Source organism: Bombina bombina, chromosome 6 (genome assembly GCF_027579735.1).
Source record: "Bombina bombina isolate aBomBom1 chromosome 6, aBomBom1.pri, whole genome shotgun sequence".
NCBI classification, from domain to species: Eukaryota; Metazoa; Chordata; class Amphibia; order Anura; family Bombinatoridae; genus Bombina; species Bombina bombina.
Window position 1 is genome coordinate 1,045,066,196 of NC_069504.1, and position 19,098 is coordinate 1,045,085,293.

The following is a 19,098-nucleotide window of genomic DNA, read 5'->3' on the forward strand; positions in this document are numbered from 1 at the left end:
GAGCTGATTACTTTGGGGCAATGCCCCGCAAAAGTGCCCTTTTAAGGGCTATTTGTAATTTAGTATAGGGTAGGGAATTTTATTATTTTGGGCGGCTTTTTTATTTTGTTAGGGGGATTAGAGTAGGTGTAATTAGTTTAAAATTCTTGTAATTTTTTTTTTATTTTCTGTAATTTAGTGGGGTTTTTTTTTTGTACTTCAGTTTATTTAATTCAATTGTAGGTAATTTAGTAAATTAATTTAATGATAGTGTAGTGTTAGGTGTAATTGTAACTTAGGATGTATTTTACAGGTAAATTTGTACTTATTTTAACTAGGTAGTTATTAAATACAGTAGTTAATAACTATTGTACCTAGTTAAAATAAATACAAAGTTGCCTGTAAAATAAATATAAACCCTAAGCTAGCTACAATGTAACTATTAGTTATATTGTAGCTAGCCTAGGGTTTATTTTATAGGCATTTAGTTTTAATTAGGAATAATTTATTTAATTGTAGTAATTTTATTTCGCTTTATTTAAGTTAGGGAGGGTGTTAGGGTTAGGTTTAGGGGTTAATAAATTTAATATAGTAGCGTCGACGTTGTGGCGGCAGATTAGGGGTTAATAAAATTTAACTAGTGTTTGCGAGGCGGGAGTGTGGCGGTTTAGGGGTTAATATATTTATTACAGTGGGGGCGATGTCCGGTCGGCAGATTAGGGGTTAAAAACTTTATTAAAGTGTTTCCGATGTGGGGGGGCCCTCTTAACTACTGACTTTTAAATGCGGTAGGAGTCTTGACAGGAGAGGGTCTACCACTCACTTCTTCCAAGACTCGTAATACCGGCGTTAGGCAAGTCCCATTAAAAAGATAGGATACGCAATTTACGTAAGGGGATTTGCGGTAAGCTCGAGTCGCAGAAGAAAAGTGAGCGGTACACCTGTACCTGCCAGACTCGTAATACCAGCGGGCGTTAAAAAGCAGCGTTGGGACCGCTCAACGCTGCTTTTTAAGGCTAACGCAAAACTCGTAATCTACCCGTATATTTTTCATTCACTATATCTTTCATTTGATATAATTTTTCTTCTCTTTTTCTAGCTAAAAAAACAATTGATATATAACATCTGCAAGTTTAAGAAACTGGTTTTCCATCTTCTAAGCAATTTTAAATCTAACAACTTTCAAATCCTATCATTAGAATAAGGGTTAATTTCCTAACGAGCTTATGAAACTAGATAATTTGACATCCCCTAATTCCCTTTTATGTTAACCTTTTAATTCACAATAATGTTTTACCCTTATGGTACAAACTGTTTCTCTTCAAACATATCTGCCCTTAACGTACTAGCCCCAATACATTAATGTATCTCTGTGTAGAATTTAGCCATTTTTACGTAAAGTTTTGTTACAAATAAATTAATGCTAGCGTTATATCATGTATACATACTTTATGCCCAACTTACTAATTCACTACTAGTTAGACTTAAATTTGAGCTTAACACATATTCTCTCTTTTTCTTTAGCCCTTTATATTATTCTTACAAATGTAAACATTTTTTTTACTCGTGTCTTCAAAATTTCAAAGGAGGAAATTTAGTTTTATGCACATCTACTAAATGGGAAACACACGTTTGTGCACACACTAAGTGAGCCGATTATTATACCACTTTTTTAACGTTTACAACATGTACGTACACTCCATACTACTACAAACAATTATTTTCACATACAGGTATAACTTATATTTAATATACACAAGAAAATTTCATTGTTTAGCAGTGAGCTTTGTATTACCTTTTAAATAGTGCCAACTACCCTAGGTACTTATCTTTTTTTTTTTTTCTTCCATTTGGAATAAAATAACAAGGTATCATCTTTAGCTTTAATTTTATTCATTTTTTTATACACTTGTAATAATATCCAATTGTCTTTCAAAATCATAAACCTATACAGAAATGACAGATATATATTTATTTACTGCAAAATTTTTCTATCATAAATGTTTAAAAGAACTATCCTCTTATTCTGTTACTCGATGCAACTGACACAGTTGAATACATCTGTTACTATTATTCCAATTGGATAAGAAGTGCAACCGATACACCAATGAAAAGAACCATTTTGCTTGCCTGCTTTGTATTTAAAAGACACCAACAGCCAATAGGAGTATCTTGATAAAGGCCATAACGGCTGATATGTGTAGATTACTCCTTGGCATTATGTTGCTGCAGCCACCACGGACGGACCTCATACTATTGTGCTAACCTGTCACAAAACAAACCATCGTTTGCCTAAATTGGGCTATTTTGGATCTGCTGCTGTTTCAATCCGACAACAGACAGAGATAGAGTTATCCTGAGGGCTAAAAGAGATATTCTACAAAAACGGAACTCCTGACACCCACATAGTGGGTAACTACATAGATTGCCATCATCTACAGAGTTCATCACCACTTACCCCCATTGGAGCTCTCTGAGGACTTTTTTGGGCCCACCAAAGTGAGATCCCTCAAAAGTCTACACTTGCTATTTCAGCAGTCTCCCTGTTGGACACGTATTAGGTGAGTGATACTCCCACAATCACAAAAACACTCACAGGCACCTGCCTTTTTGGACGAAAAATAAGGAATCTTACTTTGCACACAGTGACGCTCTTCGTAAAGTTATTGAGCCTGCAAAGAAGACCGCTGTCTGAGCTTAACTGGATAAAAAGATTTCTACTTATACCTTAGAGACCATCACGTCCCACATCCCACAGAGCCTACACATCGGAGACACTTAGCACAACTAAGATTTTACTTGTTACATTCGAGACAGACTTATTGCTAGCACACAGTTCCTTCGCAGCATTGCACTATATTCAACGCTCTTGAGTAACTTATACTCATTTTGTTTTATTGTATACAATAACCGGTTATTGATTTTAGATGTTTTATTTCAATGTATTTCTTGACTATTTATCTGTATCAATTATGACTTTGCATTGAATCTCTGTTTTTAAACGACATTCATTCATTGTTGTATTATACCCTATCAGTAAAAATATTTTAATACAATTATTCTTTTATATTTTCCATTCTTATCGCATTAGCTTCAGATTCCTGTCAGGGATTTGATTTAGCGCTCTCCTATACTGTACATTGATTCATTTTATTTTGATATAGACTTGAGGAGGGGTTATATCTTTTGGGAGTAGCATTTTGAGACCCATTAGGATTGATAGATCTCTTTTTTGTTTCAAGCTCGGAACCAAGAATTGTCTGGCTCCTTAGCTTAGGTGCCTTCTTTTTCAAATAAAGATAGCAAGAGAATGAAGAAAATTGATAATAGGAGTAAATTAGAAAGTTGCTTAAAATTGCATGCTCTATATGAATCACCAAATATTTTTTTTTTGGGTTCAGTGTCCCTTTATGCCCACTTTGTTGTACACATAGAGCAATATCAGATTTCAGTTGCAGTAAAAAAAAAAAAAAAAAACTGTTTCCCTGTAAATAGACAGTAACCCTTAAATTACTAATCTTTATAATAAATTTGTTTCTTGCACTCCAATTCCTTCCATCCATTTTCCACATCATTGACAGCCCATTACTCTTTTAGCAATACAAAACTAATTATGTTAGAGGTATTAATATAAGCAATTGGTCTTACAGATACAGTAAGAGACTCACAAGTTTAAGCAGGAACAATTCTATCATCTGGATGTAAAGAGTCATTTAGGTGTGTTAGAAATATATCTGAAATGTTCAACTCTTAATTGCTGGAGGGAAACGGTTTGGTAACACTATAAGAACTGAGTCTGTGTGGTTTAGTTTTCATCCATATAAAGAAACCATCCATTACAAGCCAATAACCATATTACCAGTGTGGGAATAATCTTTGTTAGTTACTCTGAAAAGTCTAAGTGGCACAACCTTTATACAACATGATGACCACTATGCAGAACTGGCTACTAGTGATGCTCCAAAATGGAAATTCCAGACAGAAACCAAATCCAAAAATCCAGGATGCACTTGACCGAAAATGTATTTTTAAAAATAATAAAAAAAAACATTTTACATTTTTTCTGTATTTAGTTCTGTGTAACAGAATCAGATTTAACAGTTTTTTGTTGTTGTTTTTTTTAACCAATTATTCAAATAAAGTATAGTCCTAGAAAACTTATTATATGCAAAACACTAAGTCAAGTAATGAATTCTAAAAACAGCTCTAGGCTAGCATCAAATTTGAAATATGCTACACAATAAATTTTACAGAAAATAACAGGCAAAAAAAAAAAAAAAAAAAAAAAACGTTTCTGGGGCCGAAATTTCGGTGCATCCCTACTGGCTACATTTGCACAATATAAATTAAACCTGTCACTGGGAGTAGTTTAGTTCCTATATACTACTATTCCTTAACAGTATTGGAAATGATTAACAATTGGAAAAATTTAGAGCAAGGATCTACTCTATAGAACGCAGTGTACAAACTTATGTAGGACATCTTGTCTTTAATAACAGTATAACAGTTTGAATTTCATTAATTATAGTAGACTATAAAGGTCCATTTGTAACATCATTAAAAGGAAGTTTAACTCACAAATGGGACACATTTTGAAATTCTCAAATTTTTACATCTCAAGTCCATTAGCAATATCGTAAACAGCCCTTTTAGTGTGAGGGGGTCTAGTTATTATTGACCACTATGCGACAAAAAGACCATTAACAGTATGGGGACTAGCTCTTTTATTGAGTAGTTTACCATCTTTTTACAGGACCTAACCACTAGGATGCAAAGAGTCACTTACCAATAGATCTAGCATGTTTAAATAGAACAAGCTAGTTCCTGTCCTTATTATAGGCAAAGTGCATCTGCAGAATAGGAACTAGTTATACCCAGAAAGCCTATGCAGTGTGCTAAATATTGTTGCTACGGAATCTTCTCCGCTCACGGCAGACCTTTTGTTGGGATATATCGTATGTAACATAATTGGCAACTGCACAGAAAGATTCTACATAGAGTATAGCAGTGAGAATGGAATGCAAAAGAAGCCGCAGCTATGAGCCCTTCAGGAAATATCTATATAATAGTTACTGCAAGTTAAGTTATAGTCACACTGCAGATAGTGGTTGAGAAATAAGAACTAATTGCTCTAGTTCATGGGCATATATTCTTATAGGATACATAATAAAAGGCTAATGCCTCTAAAAAAAAAAAAAAAAAAAAAAAAAAAGTGCATACAGATAATGAATCTGACAAATATTTTAAGCATTATATACAGCTAACAAAAGATTTGTTGTCAGTTCAAAAGATTATATTTAAATACATAGATGTTTCAAGTTTTAAAGAAACAGGGATTCCATATCCTGGATTACATGAAAATGAACATTGTACCCAACATAAAGTCACAATCCATCTTTATTCCTTTAAGTACATGACCTTTAACTGAAAATGTTATTTCAATTGGTGGTTATGGGATGAAATCGTTCACACATATTTTACATCCCAGGCTCACGTGTACATTGTAAATCGGATCCAACATTACAAATAATAGTCTCTTATTTCAGTGTTGCACAAGGATCTGGCTACTCCTTAGCCTTCCTCGTGCTTTCAAATATTTCATAAGGGGCTGCCTTCTCCTCCATGTGTTACGCATCCCATATTCATGTTCAGGGGAATCTTCTGCCAGAACCTGCCCTGGTCTTGTTACCTGTGGAGAGTCATAGCTGTCACATTCCTGAGCTTGCCCATTTAAGATAAGGGTCTGTCTCATGTCCTCTCGTTCTGTGAGACATACAGTCCTTAATGATGGAGGAGTTATTTCTGGTGTGGGGAGGTCTGGGGGGCTTACTGTTTTGTTGGATTTCTTTTGCAGCGGAGGAGTATGCTGCACAATATTGCCCCTCTTTGTGTGTGCAGGCAATGCTAGTCTTTTTGTACAGGTTGAATTTAAGGAAGTGGTCCCATTAAATGCAGATTGGCCTGTAAATGATAAGGATGGGAATTTGCAAACACTCGGTTTTCTCCCTGGTGCTTTTAAAGTGCTTCGGTTTGTGTCTCTGCTTTGTAAAGTGCTACTGGCAGAAGCGTGTCTCAAACGACGACGGGCAGGAAAATGCAATTCCCCAATCTGATCGAACTGTGGAGATACCTACAGGGGGAATATAAAAAAAAAAAATAAAAAAAAAATACACATATTCAAGACATTTAGCAAAAGCTATAAAGACACAAATAATTTCACTATAGAAATACTAGGACTGAACTGCATCAGTTTTATGCCTTGCACACACAGTATAACTAAACAGCTTTATAATAAAATATCTGAATACCAGTTATTGTCTCATAATGACATCATAAATGTATAGATGATTAAAAGCAATTAATATTGATTTAAAAATAAATAAATGTATGCTTACCTGATAAATTTCTTTCTTTCTTGACATGGTGAGTCCACGGATCATCAGTAATTACTGTTGGGAATATCACTCCTGGCCAGCAGGAGTAGGCAAAGAGCACCACAGCAAAGCTGTTAACTATTACTTCCCTTCCCACAAACCCCAGTCATTCAACTGAAGGAAAAGGAGAGAAAGGAAGTAACAAGGTGCAGAGGTGTCTGAGGTTTATATATATAAAAAAATATATATAACAATTTCTGAAAAAATAGGGGGGGGGTGCATGGACTAAGTGTCAAGAAAGAAATTTATCAGGTAAGCATAAATTTTGTTTTCTTTCTAATGACACAGTGAGTTCACAGATCATCACTAATTACTGTTGGGAATCAATACCCAAGCTATAGGACACAGATGATCAGGGAGGGACAAGACAGGTAACCTAAACAGAAGGCACAACTGCTTGAAGAACCTTTCTCCCCAAAAAAGCCTCAGCCAAGGCAAAAGTATCAAAATTATAAAACTTTGAAAAAGTGTGAAGAGAGGACCAAGTTGCAGCCATGCAAATCTGATCCACAGAAGCTTCATTTTTGAAGGCCCAGGAAGAAGAAACAGCCCTAGTAGAATGAGCCGTGACCTTCTCAGGGGGCAGCTGTCCAGCAATTTCATAGGCCAAGCGAATTATACTCTTAAGCCAGAAAGAAAGAAGTAGCCATAGCTTTCTGATCCTTACATTCCCAGGGAAAAAAAACAAAGCAAAAGACTGACGAAAATCCTTAGTCGCCTGCAAGTAGTATTTCAACACACGCACCACATCTAGGTTGTGCAATAACCGCTCCTTATGAGAGGAAGGGCTAGGACACAAAGAAGGAACAACGATTTCTTGGTTAATATTCCTATTCGAAAACACCTTAGGAAGGAAACCTAACTTAGTACGAATAACCACCTTATCTGAATGAAGGGGACTAACATTGCAATGCAGAGACTCTTCGAGCAGAAGAAATTGCAAGAAAAAAAAAAAAAGCACTTTCCAAGAAAAACAACATCTTTTTATTTAAAGACTGCATAGGCTCAAACGGAGCCTGTTGAAGAACCTTAAGAACGAGGTTAAGACTCCAGGGACGAGTAACCAATTTTAACACAGGCCTGATTCTGACCAAGGCCTGACAGAAGGATTGCACATCTGGCAGATCCACCAGACGTTTATGCAATAATATAAACAAGGCAGATATTTGACCCTTCAAAGTACTTGCAGACAAACCCTTCTCCAGACCTTCCTGGAGAAAAGACAAAATCCTAGGAATCCTGACTCTACTCCACAAAAACCACTTGGATTCACACCAATACAGATATTTGTGCCATATCCTATGGTAAATCTTTCTAGTCACAGGCTTAGGAGGCTAGATCAACGCGCTTAGATAAAATTAAGCGTTCAAATCTCCAAGCAGTCAGCTTCAGAGAAACAAGATTTGGATGAAGGAAGGGTCCTTGAAGTAGAAGATCCATCCTCATTGGAAGTCTCCAAGGTGAAAGAGATGACATCTCCACCAGGTCTGCATACCAGATACTGCAAGGCCACGCCGGTGCAATGAGAATCACCAATGCCCTCTGCTGTTTGATTCAAGCAATGACTCCTGGAAGGAGAACGAATGGAGGGAAAAGGTATGCTAGACTGAATTTCCAAGGGGCCGCCAGAGCATCTATCAGTACAGCCTGAGGATCCCATGACCTGTACCTCAGAAGCTTGGCATTCTGAGGAGATGCCATAAAGGTCCAGTTCCGGCTGTCCCCATTTTAGGATCAAGCTGGAGAACACCTGCGGACGGAGTTCCCACTCCCCCGGGTAAAAAAAAAAAAACGGCTGTCTGCTCAGAAAATCCGCTTCCTAATTGTCCACTCCTGGAATGTGGATTGCAGACAGACAGACAACAATTGTGGGTCTCTGCCCACTGAATTATTTTGGCTAGCTCTGACATGGCCAAGGAACTCAGAGTTCCTCCCTGATGGTAGATGTAAGCCACTAAAGTTATGTTGTACGACTGGAACCTGATAAACCTGGCTGAAGCTAACTGAGGCCAGGCGAGCATTGAAGATTGCCCTCAGCTCTAGGATGTTTATAGGGAGAACTGACTCCAACTGAGACCAAAGACCCTGAGCCTTTAACGGTCCCCATTCGTGGTCACAATCACCTAGGTAGGTCTGTGGAAGCAGGCTTGCTGGGATAGATGATACCAAGACAACCACCATGGAAGAGAATCTCTTGTCGCCTAATCCAGTACTAATCGTGGAGACAGATCCACATAATCCCCGTCTGAGGTCTGAGATGGAACCGAGCAAACAAAATGATGTCCATGGCAGCTACTATCAGACCAATTACCTCCACAGACGGCCAAGGAGAAGACTGAAGGGCAAGACAAGAATCGAAGATCTTTGATTTCCTGACCTCTGTCAGAAATATTTTCATTGATAGGGAAATTATTATGGTTCCCAAGAATACTACTCCCCTTCCAGCCGTGAGAGCAAAGAAAAGACAACAAGATCTCCTTTTGAGAGCTTGCTTGTTGAAAAGACAGCGCCTGAACTAGAATGTCATCTAGGTATGGCACCATTGCAATGCCCCGGGACCGGAAGACCTTTGAGAAAATCCTGGCAGCTGTGGCAAGGCCGAATGGAAGAGCCACAAACTGGAAGTGTTTGTCTAAGAACGCAAACCTCAGAAACTTGTGATGATCCCTGTGGATGGGAACATGAAGGTACGCATCCTTTAGGTCTACAGTTGTCATAAACTGACCTTCTTGAACCAAGGGAAGAATGGAACGAATAGTTTCCATTTTGAAGGACGGTACTCTGAGGAACTTGTTTAGACTTTTGAGATAAAAATCGGTCTGAAAGTTCCCTCTTACTTGGGAACCACGAAAAGATTGGAGTAAAATCCCTGACCCTGTTCCTGCATTGGTACAGGAACTATCACTCCTAAGGTGAAAAGTTCCTGAACACAATGTAAGAACAACTCTCTTTTTATCTGGTCTACAGATAATCTTGAGAAGAGGAATCTGCCCCTGGGAGGAAAGGACTTGAACTCTAGTTTGTATCCCTGGGACACGATGTTCACCACCCAGGGATCTGGAATATCCCGAATCCAGGCTTGAGCGAAATGAGTCTGCCCCCTACAAGATCAGCTCCCGGATAGGGGACAGGCTTTTCATGCTGATTTTGAATCAATTGTGGGCTTCTTAGATTGCTCCCCCCTTGTTCCAAGACTGATTGGGCTTCGAGGAGGGCTTGGACTGTTCCTGCTTGGAAGAGGAGGGAAAGACTTACCTTTAAAGTTTCGAAAGGAACTAAAATTACTGACGTCCCTTTTGTTTATTTCTCTTATCCTGGGGAAGGAAATGGCCTTTTCCTCCTGTAATATCAGAAATAAGCTCCGCCAATCCCGGGCCAAACAAAGTCTTACCCTTGAAGGGTATTGCCAAAAGTTTGGACTTAGATGAAACATCTGCAGACCAGGATTTCAACCATAAAAGCTCTGCGAGCTATAACAGCAAAACCAGATATTTTTCTCCCAATTTAATGACTTGTAGGGATGCATCTGTGATGAAGGAATTGGCCAATTTAAGGGCCTTAATCCTAGCCTGGATCTCCCCAGGAGGAGTATCTGTCTGAAGAGATTTAGATAAAGCATCAAACCAGTAGGCCGCCACGCTGGTAACAGTGGCAATGCACACCACAGGTTGCCATTGGAGAACATACATTTTTTAGCAAGTCCTCCAATTTCTTATCCATTGAATCCTTAAAAGAACAGCTATCCTCTATGGAAATAGTGGTTCTCTTAGCCAATGTGGAAATCACCCCTTCTACTTTGGGAACCGTTTGCCATGACTCCTTGATAGAGTCAGCTATTGGAAACATCTTCTTAAAAATTGGAGATTGAGAAAAAGGGAATTGCTGGTCTTTCCCACTCTCATGTAATAATCTCTGAAGCACGGTCTGGCACAGGGAAAACCTCCACCGCGGAGGGAACATCAAAGTACTTGTTTAGCTTACTAGACTTCTTAGGATTGACTACGTCGGAGTCGTCCAAAGTAGCTAAAACCTACTTAAGTAACAGACGGAGGTGTTTTAGCTTAAACCTGAAAGATACAACTTCAGCATCAGAAGCAGGAATTACAGTGTCAGAATCTGAGATTTTACCCTCAGACGCCACTGAAGTGGCTTCCTCATCAGATCCTTGAACAAGGGAAACTTGATTAGCAACAACCTGATCAGAAACCTTACTTGCGCTTTCCCTGAAGCATGGGAAAAGCAGACAACACCTCAGATACCGCTGAAGATACATGAGTAGCAATGTCTTGCAAATAAAATGCAATTTGATTATGAGAAACGCAGGGCACTGCATGTGTTACACAAGCTTGTGATGCTTGGGGGGACAGATTCGGCATGACTGGTACAGGAGACACCTGAACAGCATCCGCCTTATCTAAAGGTGGCTCATGTTAAAAAAAAAAAAATGTTTCTCAAAAATCATAATGTTCTTTCAATACAGGTAGAACAAAATGGTACTGGTGGTTCTACCTGGGTATCAAAACATAACTTGCATGTAGCAAACTGCATAGCCTCTTGGTCCATCATGTTACCAAAAAAATAAAAATAAAAACTGTACTCTTATTTTATAACAGTCTACAAAATGTTACTGTGCCTTTAAGAACAAAACTGAATTAAATTTAATGTAATAGGATAACAAAAAATTGAATTATAACCCAGGCAACCCAGTACACCTCAGCAATTATACTGAGGTGCCTACCTGACCTGCTGCCTGGAATATTAGCCAACAGTAATTTCTCAAACAGAAGCCTGTAGAAATCACCCGCCTGAACACCGGTCCTGCGATCCGTCGACAACTATGCCACAACCGGAAACCACGCACTGAGAAAATCTCTCCTCAGAGAGAATAAGTGCGCCAAACAACCGCCGCCTGTGAAAGACCCGCCCCCATACTAATCTAGGACTGTCTCGGCGGTCGGAAGAAAAGTTCAGGAAAAAAAACAAAAGGCTTAAATCTGCAATTTATAATGATCTATACAAAAAACACACACACACACACTTACTTCAAGCAGTCCTGCCCATAATATACCGGAGATAGGAACATAATCTGAGCCACCAATATCCAACACATCCCACAGTGCCTGCAAACTGCCAAATTTTTAAATTAATCCTCACTAGGATTAAATAAATATGTCCCCTTTTAACATTAAAAATGGAGCAAGCTGCTCAAGTGCCAGAATATTTCCTACCCTAAAAGAAAAATAAAACATGGCACTTACCTTAAATTCAGTCAGTCCGGCAGCAGGACAGTTCACCCGGTTTGAGAGGTTGAAGCTCCTCACATGGACCTGTGCAAATAGAAAGACTGAGTAAACTTACACAGGCTTTCAAATTAGGGCAGCAAGAATGATTGAGAAAGTGCAGTGAGGATTGTACCTCACAAGTTCTCAATTGCTTAAAAGCCACCACTGCCCTGCTGAAGAGACCGACGTGGTGGACCAGGCTAAACCCCAGAATAGCAGAGCAAACCTACTCTCTATATGAAAAAAAAAAAAAAACGAAAAAAAAAAAACTTGATTGTAGAACTTCAGACACCGAAAACTTTACCACCTCCTTGCAACACAGGCAAAGAGAATGACTGGGGTTTGTGGGAAGGGAAGCAATATTAAACAGATTTGCTGTGGTGCTCTTTGCCTCCTCCTGCTGGCCAGGAGTGATAGTCCCACTAGTAATTACTGATGATCCGTGGACTCACCGTGTCATTAGAAAGAAAAACACAACAAAAGTGTTGGTCTTCAGAACTATCATCAGAATAATTAATATTACTGGACCATTAAATACAGTAGGAATGTATAATTAACAAGTGCATAAAAAAAAAAAAAAAACAACAAAAAAAAAAAACGACAATGCAATAACAAACCCTGCATTTCAAATAAGCAGATTTCTCTTTCTGACAAATGTATTTAACCCATTTGATGTCCCCCTGAATCATGTGACAGCTATCAGCCAATAACGGACTAATATACATATAAACTGAGCTTTTGCACATGCTCAGTAGGAGCTTGTGTGTGTGTGTGTATATGTATAGGTCCCTGGAAGTAAGTGTTTTGGGATAGGGGAGTCGTGACCCCATACACTTTTCTTCATTATATATTCCACTAGAGGGAGGCGCAGTCATATACTCTTTTTCTACATTCATTGTTAAGACGACCTGGGAGTCTTTACATTGTTTTTTGATTTGCTGCCCCCCTTTAGATTTATTAAATCACATTAATATTCAGAAATAGCAGGGAAGGCACTCTCCGTTTTTAATAACTTTTATTTGGGTGAATATATATATATATATATATATATATATATATATATATATATATATATATATACACATACACACACACATATACACCCCTCACATTTATAAGTGTGTAAATTTGCTGTCCCCTCAAAATAACTCAGCACACAGCCATTAATGTCTAAACCGTTGGCAACAAAAGTGAGTACACCCCTAAATGCCTGCCTTAACCCTCTTTGGCATGGAGTTCACCAGAGCTTCACAGGTTGCCACCGAGTCCTCTTCTCCATGACGACATCATGGAGCTGGTGGATGTTAGAGACCTTGTGCTCCCCCGCCTTCTGTTTGAGGATGCCCCACAAATGCTCAATAGGGTTTAGGTCTGGAGACATGCTTGGCCAGTTCATCACCTTTACCCTCAGCTTCTTTAGCAAGGCAGTCGTCGTCTTGGAGGTGTGTTTGGGGTCGTTATGTTGGAATACTGCCCTGCGGCCCAGTCTCCGAAGGGAGAGGGATCATGCTCTGCTTCAGTATGTCACAGTACATGTTGGCATTCATGGTTCCGTCAATGAACTGTAGCTCTCCAGTGCCGGCAGCACTCATGCAAGCCCAGACCATGACACTCCCACCACCATGCTCAACTGTAGGCAAGACACACTTGTCATTGTACTCCTCACCTGGTTGCTGTCACACACAATTGACACCATCTGAACCAAATAAGTTTATCTTGGTCTCATCAGACTACATGGCATGTTTCCAGTAATCCATGTCCTTAGTCTGCTTGTCTTCAGCAAACTGTTTGCGGGCTTTCTTGTGCATCATCTTTAGAAGAGGCTTCCTTCTGGGACGACAGCCATGATGCAATGTGCGGTGTATGGTCTGAGCACTGACAGACTGACCCCCCACCCCTTCAACCTCTGCAGCAATGCTGCCAGCACTCATACATCTATTTCCCAAAGACAACATCTGGATAGGACGCTGAGCATGTGCACTCAACTTCTTTTGTCGACCATGGCGAGGCTTGTTCTGAGTGGAGCCTGTCCTGTGAAACCGCTGTATGGTCTTGCCCACCGTGCTGCAGCTCAGTTTCAGGGTCTTGGCAATCTTCTTATAGCCTCTGCCATCTTTATGTAGAGCAAAAATTCTTTATTTCAGATCATCAGAGAGTTATTTGCCATGAGGTGCCATGTTGAACCTCCGGTGACCAGTATGAGAGAGTGTGAGAGCAATAACATCAAATTTATCACACACCTGCTCCCCATTCACACCTGAGACCTTGTAACACTAACGAGTCACATGACAACGGGGAGGTAAAATGGCTAATTGGGCCCAATTTGGACACTTACACTTAGGGGTGTACTCACTTTTATTGTCAACGGTTTAGACATTAATAGCTGTGTGTTGAGTTATTTTGAGGGGATAGAAAATGTACACTGTTATACAGACTGTACACTCACTACTTTACATTGTAGCAAAGTGTTTTTTATATATATATATATATATATATATATATATATATATATATAAAAGTTTGGCAGTTTAGAATGGAAGTAAATTGGAAAGTCTCTTAAAACCGCATGTTCTTCCTGAATCACAAACGTTTCAATTTTGAATTTAGCGTCTCTTTAAATACAAATGGTGCTGGTGTCCAGGGAACAAAAATAAGAAAATATGTGGACTCTTTTAATATGTATATAACATTCATGTTTCTTTAATAATCATGTATAGCAACCTATATTGCTGCAGGGGGGTAAAAAAAAAAAAAATGCTAAAATTAAATAAGGTTCACGAAAAAAGCACCAATTAATACACAAAAAAAAAGCAACTAAAAAAAAAAAAATAGGACCATTACGTAAAAATTGAACTTTCGCAATACAAATCAAGCTTAGGTTTTTAAAAACCTTTCTGATTTTTCAAAATTTGATTAATTCTCATGGTATCCCTAGGACCTCAGGAGCATGCATGCATCTTTATCACTCTAAGGCAGCAGTGTTTGCAATAATGGAGATAGAGAACAAAAGCTGGGAAAACGTCCTTGTTTGTTCACAAGGCCAGTGCCACTTTGGGGTGCAATCTTTTAGCACACTATGCCTCTCACAGAGGAAAAAAAAATATCCCAATATCAAACACTCCTGAGGTCTTATGAGCGTTTCTGGGTTTTCGCCTTGGCAAAAAAAAAAAAAAAAAATGATACCAAGAGAACAAAGCAAATGTGATAATATAAGTAAATTGTATGTTGTATACATTTGCATGGTCTATCTAGAAAATAAAGATTTTAATTGCTTTAAAAAAAAATAAAAAAAAATACCCAGGTTGTCGATGTATTGTTGTCAACAAGAGGTCTGGTTGGTACACATATTGGATTGTCTGCCTTAGGCGGAATGGATCCATATTCATGAATTGGTCCTTGCTGTGGGTTCTCCAGGAACCTTAGCTGGGCTTTTCTTGGATTGCAAGTAGTCCTTTTCTTACGAGGCATTAGCAGTTAGCAGCCAGAAACCTAGGAACAGCATGTTGTTGATAGGCACTTGCAAGAAGATAATATGGACAGCCAGAAATCAGACACTTAAATACTAGCAAACTCAGCAGAATAGAGCAGCATCATTTTCTGACCTGCAAGAAATAGAACAATGAGATCATTAACCAGTGACACACACGAGACATTCAGCAGGTTGACAGAGATACATATATATATATATACATATATCAAAATGTAATGCGTAATTTATTGGCAACACAATATTTTACTAGGGTCGAAACAGAGTTCAATTCAACAAGGGTGAGATAAGGGTGCAAGTACCCTTTGTTGAAAAAGGCTCAGGAGCAGCAATGCTTTACTGAGAGTTTGCTGCATCTATGCGTCTTATCAACGGCTCACCTGGTGTGTTCAGCTAGCTCCCAGTAGTGCTTTGATGCTCCTTCAACAAAGGATACCAATAGAATAAAGCAATTTTGATAATAGATGTAAATTTATTTATGTTTTATTTTTTTAAATGATATGCTCAATCTGAATCAGGAAAGACATATGTCCTTGAATATCTTATGCAGATATATAACAGGAAATACATGTGTGTATATCTATGTATATGCATACAAAGAGAGAAGCGCTCTACCAGGAACGAACAACAGCTCAGTGGCTTGTTCTATGGCGATTTACCACCCGGAAGCAGCCTCTTTTAGACCAGTGTGCTTTTCACAGAAGAAAACTTTCCTGAAGTATATCAGTCTGATCCCGCCAAGTAAGGTCAGTCCAGCCCCGAAATACCAGGCAATTCTCCTCTGAACAAGGAACATGACAACCCCAGACGATCGTTTCGGCCTCCTATGGGCCTCGTCAGTTTGATAATAGATGTAAATTTATTTATGTTTTATTTTTTTAAATGATATGCTCAATCTGAATCAGGAAAGACATATGTCCTTGAATATCTTATGCAGATATATAACAGGAAATACATGTGTGTATATCTATGTATATGTGTGTAGCCGCGTGTAACCTGCTCAACAACCAGAAAACTCAGAAACCTGTGCCCATTTTATCCCTGGCTTTAATCTCAATCACATCACTAATCTAGCAAAGAGAAGGGCTGGTTTACCATTCTGAACACTAAATGACAAATTCCAGACTATGATTAAAGGGACAGTAAAGTCATAAATAGCCATTCATGATTTAGACAGTATACCATAAAAAAAAACCTTTCCAATTAACTTCTATTATTTAATTTGATTCCTTCTCTTGTTATCCTTTGCTGAAAGGTTTATCTAGGTAAGCTCAGGAGCAGCAAAGAACCTAGGTTCTATCTGCCGATTGGTGGCAGCATATATACAGATTGTCATTGGCTCACCCATGTGTTCAGTTAGAAACCAGTAGTGCATTGCTGGTCCTTCAACAAATGATACCTGGGACAAGATTACATATGCGGCGTCGCCTGCAAAAGCCGGCGACCCCGATTTTTAAGCGGTTTTGGTATCACACATACGGCGTGTATATTTCAACCCTCGCCCGCAATTTTTGTTCCCATAAACTAACATAGAACCGCGTCGCAAATTGGTATCACATATTCAGTGCAAGGATTTATGTGGCGAAAACGGAGAACTTTTACTCCATTTTCACCTCGCCACACAAAGGCAGGCGCAACAAGCCTTACGCTGAAAATGTGAGCGCCGTAACTCCCTGAAAATAACTAACACATGTGCAATATCTGTCAACCGCCAACAGCAATAACTAATAAAATATTTTAACCCCTAATCCGCCAATAACCCACATCGCAATAAACCTAATAAAACTATTAATCCCTAATACGCCATTAACCCACAATGCAATAAACATTTCATTTTAAAGTGAAGGTCAATTTTAGAGTAATAGACTACCGCAATGCATTAAGCAATATTATATTAATGTAGTCGCTACCTTTTTTTTTTTATTTTATTTCTTTGTTTTTTTAAATAAATAACTTTGAAAATATGTACCATTTCTATTGCGACTCCTCCCCCGCACCACTTCCTCGTTCTGCAGTTGTGACATGGCGAGCAGTCCCACCCGCTTTCTACGTCTGTCCCAAGCGCGTTCCCTATAGTCCAAAGAAACTGCGCATGCTATGAGTGTTTCCTTTTTTTACTTTGTAAAATAGCGTATACAGTAATAAACCTAAAATCTATATTGAGTTGTCTGAGAAAATATTAAGTAATTTGTGTGCATAATATAATAATATTTATAATAATATAAATTAAATTTTGTTAGTACAGCTTATTAGCAGTTTTTGTACTCGTTTTGTATCCAATTGATTGATAGGAAGAAGAGTACGCATGGGCGCGTCTCACGAATTAGCATGAGGAAGAAACAGCGCAATTGAAGCTCTAACGCTAATCAATCTTATGACGTTGCGAGAAAGGTGCTAAACGCCCCAGGGGGAAACGGCCATTGGTGTATTGAATAGGACTAGCCTCTCAATCACTTAGAGAAAATGGCGGGCAGACGAAAGAAGTGTACCGGAGGCCGTTTTTAAAGGTAAAAAAACAGCCATATTTAGTGTTAGGTGTGAGTGAGACCCCCGGACTTGACCTTCACTTTAAAGGGATTTTTCTTTTCCTGATTCAGATAGAAAATTGCATGCTCTAATTTACCCCTATTACCATTTTTTTCCACATTCTCTTGGTATATTTATTTGAAAAGGAATATAAAGCTTAGGAGCTGATCCATGGACTACTCAGGGTTCTGAACCAAAAAATGGGCCGGCCCCTAAGCATACATCCCTGCTTTTCAAATAAAGATACCAAGAAAAAAAATATTAGAAAGTTGCTCTATCTGAATAATTAAAGAAAAAAAAAGTGTGGGTTACATATCCCTTTAACTATGATAAACACTTGGCCTTTAGTGTCACCAGTGCTAAAATTTACAAGCCAACACCTTAAAAATAATGACCTTTTAATATAAAACATAGAAAAGCTTGGGAAAACCATTTCTGACAAAAGCATTTAAATGACTACAACACAACCTACTAGACTATGTTTTGTTTGTTTTATAACGAGAGAGAGAGAAAAAAAAAAAAAAAAAGCATAAAATCAGCTAAAAAAAAAAGTGGACTATGCCATGTTACTTTGGATTGTAGATGCTACTCAAAGGATTTGTGGTAACCACTATTTGAAACAATAGCCAGCGATATCGCATCTGGTTACATAATAAATGTATGCTATTTTTGTCTCTCAACAAATGTGACAAACTGAATGAGACCAGATAAAGTTCTCAATAAACAGACCAACACGCTTAAAGGTTGAATCATGGGAGGACCTGTATAATGGGCACACCACCAAGCTGATTTTATTGACCACACAAATAGACTATAAGACAATATTAAAATTGTTTCACTGTTTGGTGCACAAATTATTATTTAGTCAATTTAAACTAAACAATGCAATTCATTTGTGCTTTGGAAAGTCTAACATTGATAAATAACAGAAAATCTATGAAATTACACTGCACCACAACAGTCTTTATAATGACAGCCAGGTGATAACATTTTCTGTGGAGAACACTCGAATAGGTTCAAAACTGCCAGAACGTTCACACCAAGAAACGTATTATCGGGTACATTTATACATACATATACTTTTATACATATATACAATATCCTCACCTTGTCTAGGATCCAATTGATTGATAGGAAGCTATTCAGTAAACACATCTATTCCTACAAAGTGAGAAAACAAAAAAATGTTTTCATTTCAAAACCATCCTTACAATCTATAGACATACAACAGTCAACCCATAGGTACGCTGGGAATTGTAGTTTATGAGGCAGCATAGAACAAGCTTTCCGATCCCATGATGCTACCCGACAGGAAATTTGAAATGTGCTCTTCCGTACTTCGTCGGCTTTTGTTTTCGTCACCGAACACACTGTATTTTGATTGGACATT

General features: G+C 38.4%; 1 protein-coding gene across 1 annotated transcript; it reads right to left on the bottom strand.

Annotated features, from left to right (window-relative positions):
* Positions 1–1,850: 1,850 nt before the first annotated feature.
* On the bottom strand, positions 1,851–19,040 carry RHNO1 (RAD9-HUS1-RAD1 interacting nuclear orphan 1). The gene is made up of 3 exons (XM_053718808.1): positions 18,816–19,040; positions 14,993–15,297; positions 1,851–6,109 (listed from the first exon to the last, which is right to left on the bottom strand). Exons 2-3 carry the CDS (start codon positions 15,161–15,163, stop codon positions 5,522–5,524), a joined length of 759 nt encoding a protein of 252 aa, XP_053574783.1. The 5' UTR covers positions 15,164–15,297; positions 18,816–19,040; the 3' UTR covers positions 1,851–5,521.
* Between the last annotated feature and the right edge of the window lie 58 nt (positions 19,041–19,098).

Bases quoted from the DNA above. Each gene is read 5' to 3' on its own strand.
- RHNO1 (XM_053718808.1), bottom strand. From the start codon at position 15,163: ATGCCTCGTAAGAAAAGGACTACTTGCAATCCAAGAAAAGCCCAGCTA. The intron at 6,110-14,992 runs GTATTTTTTTTT...TTCCCCCTGTAG, and splicing joins ACAATACATCGACAACCTGG to GTATCTCCACAGTTCGATCA.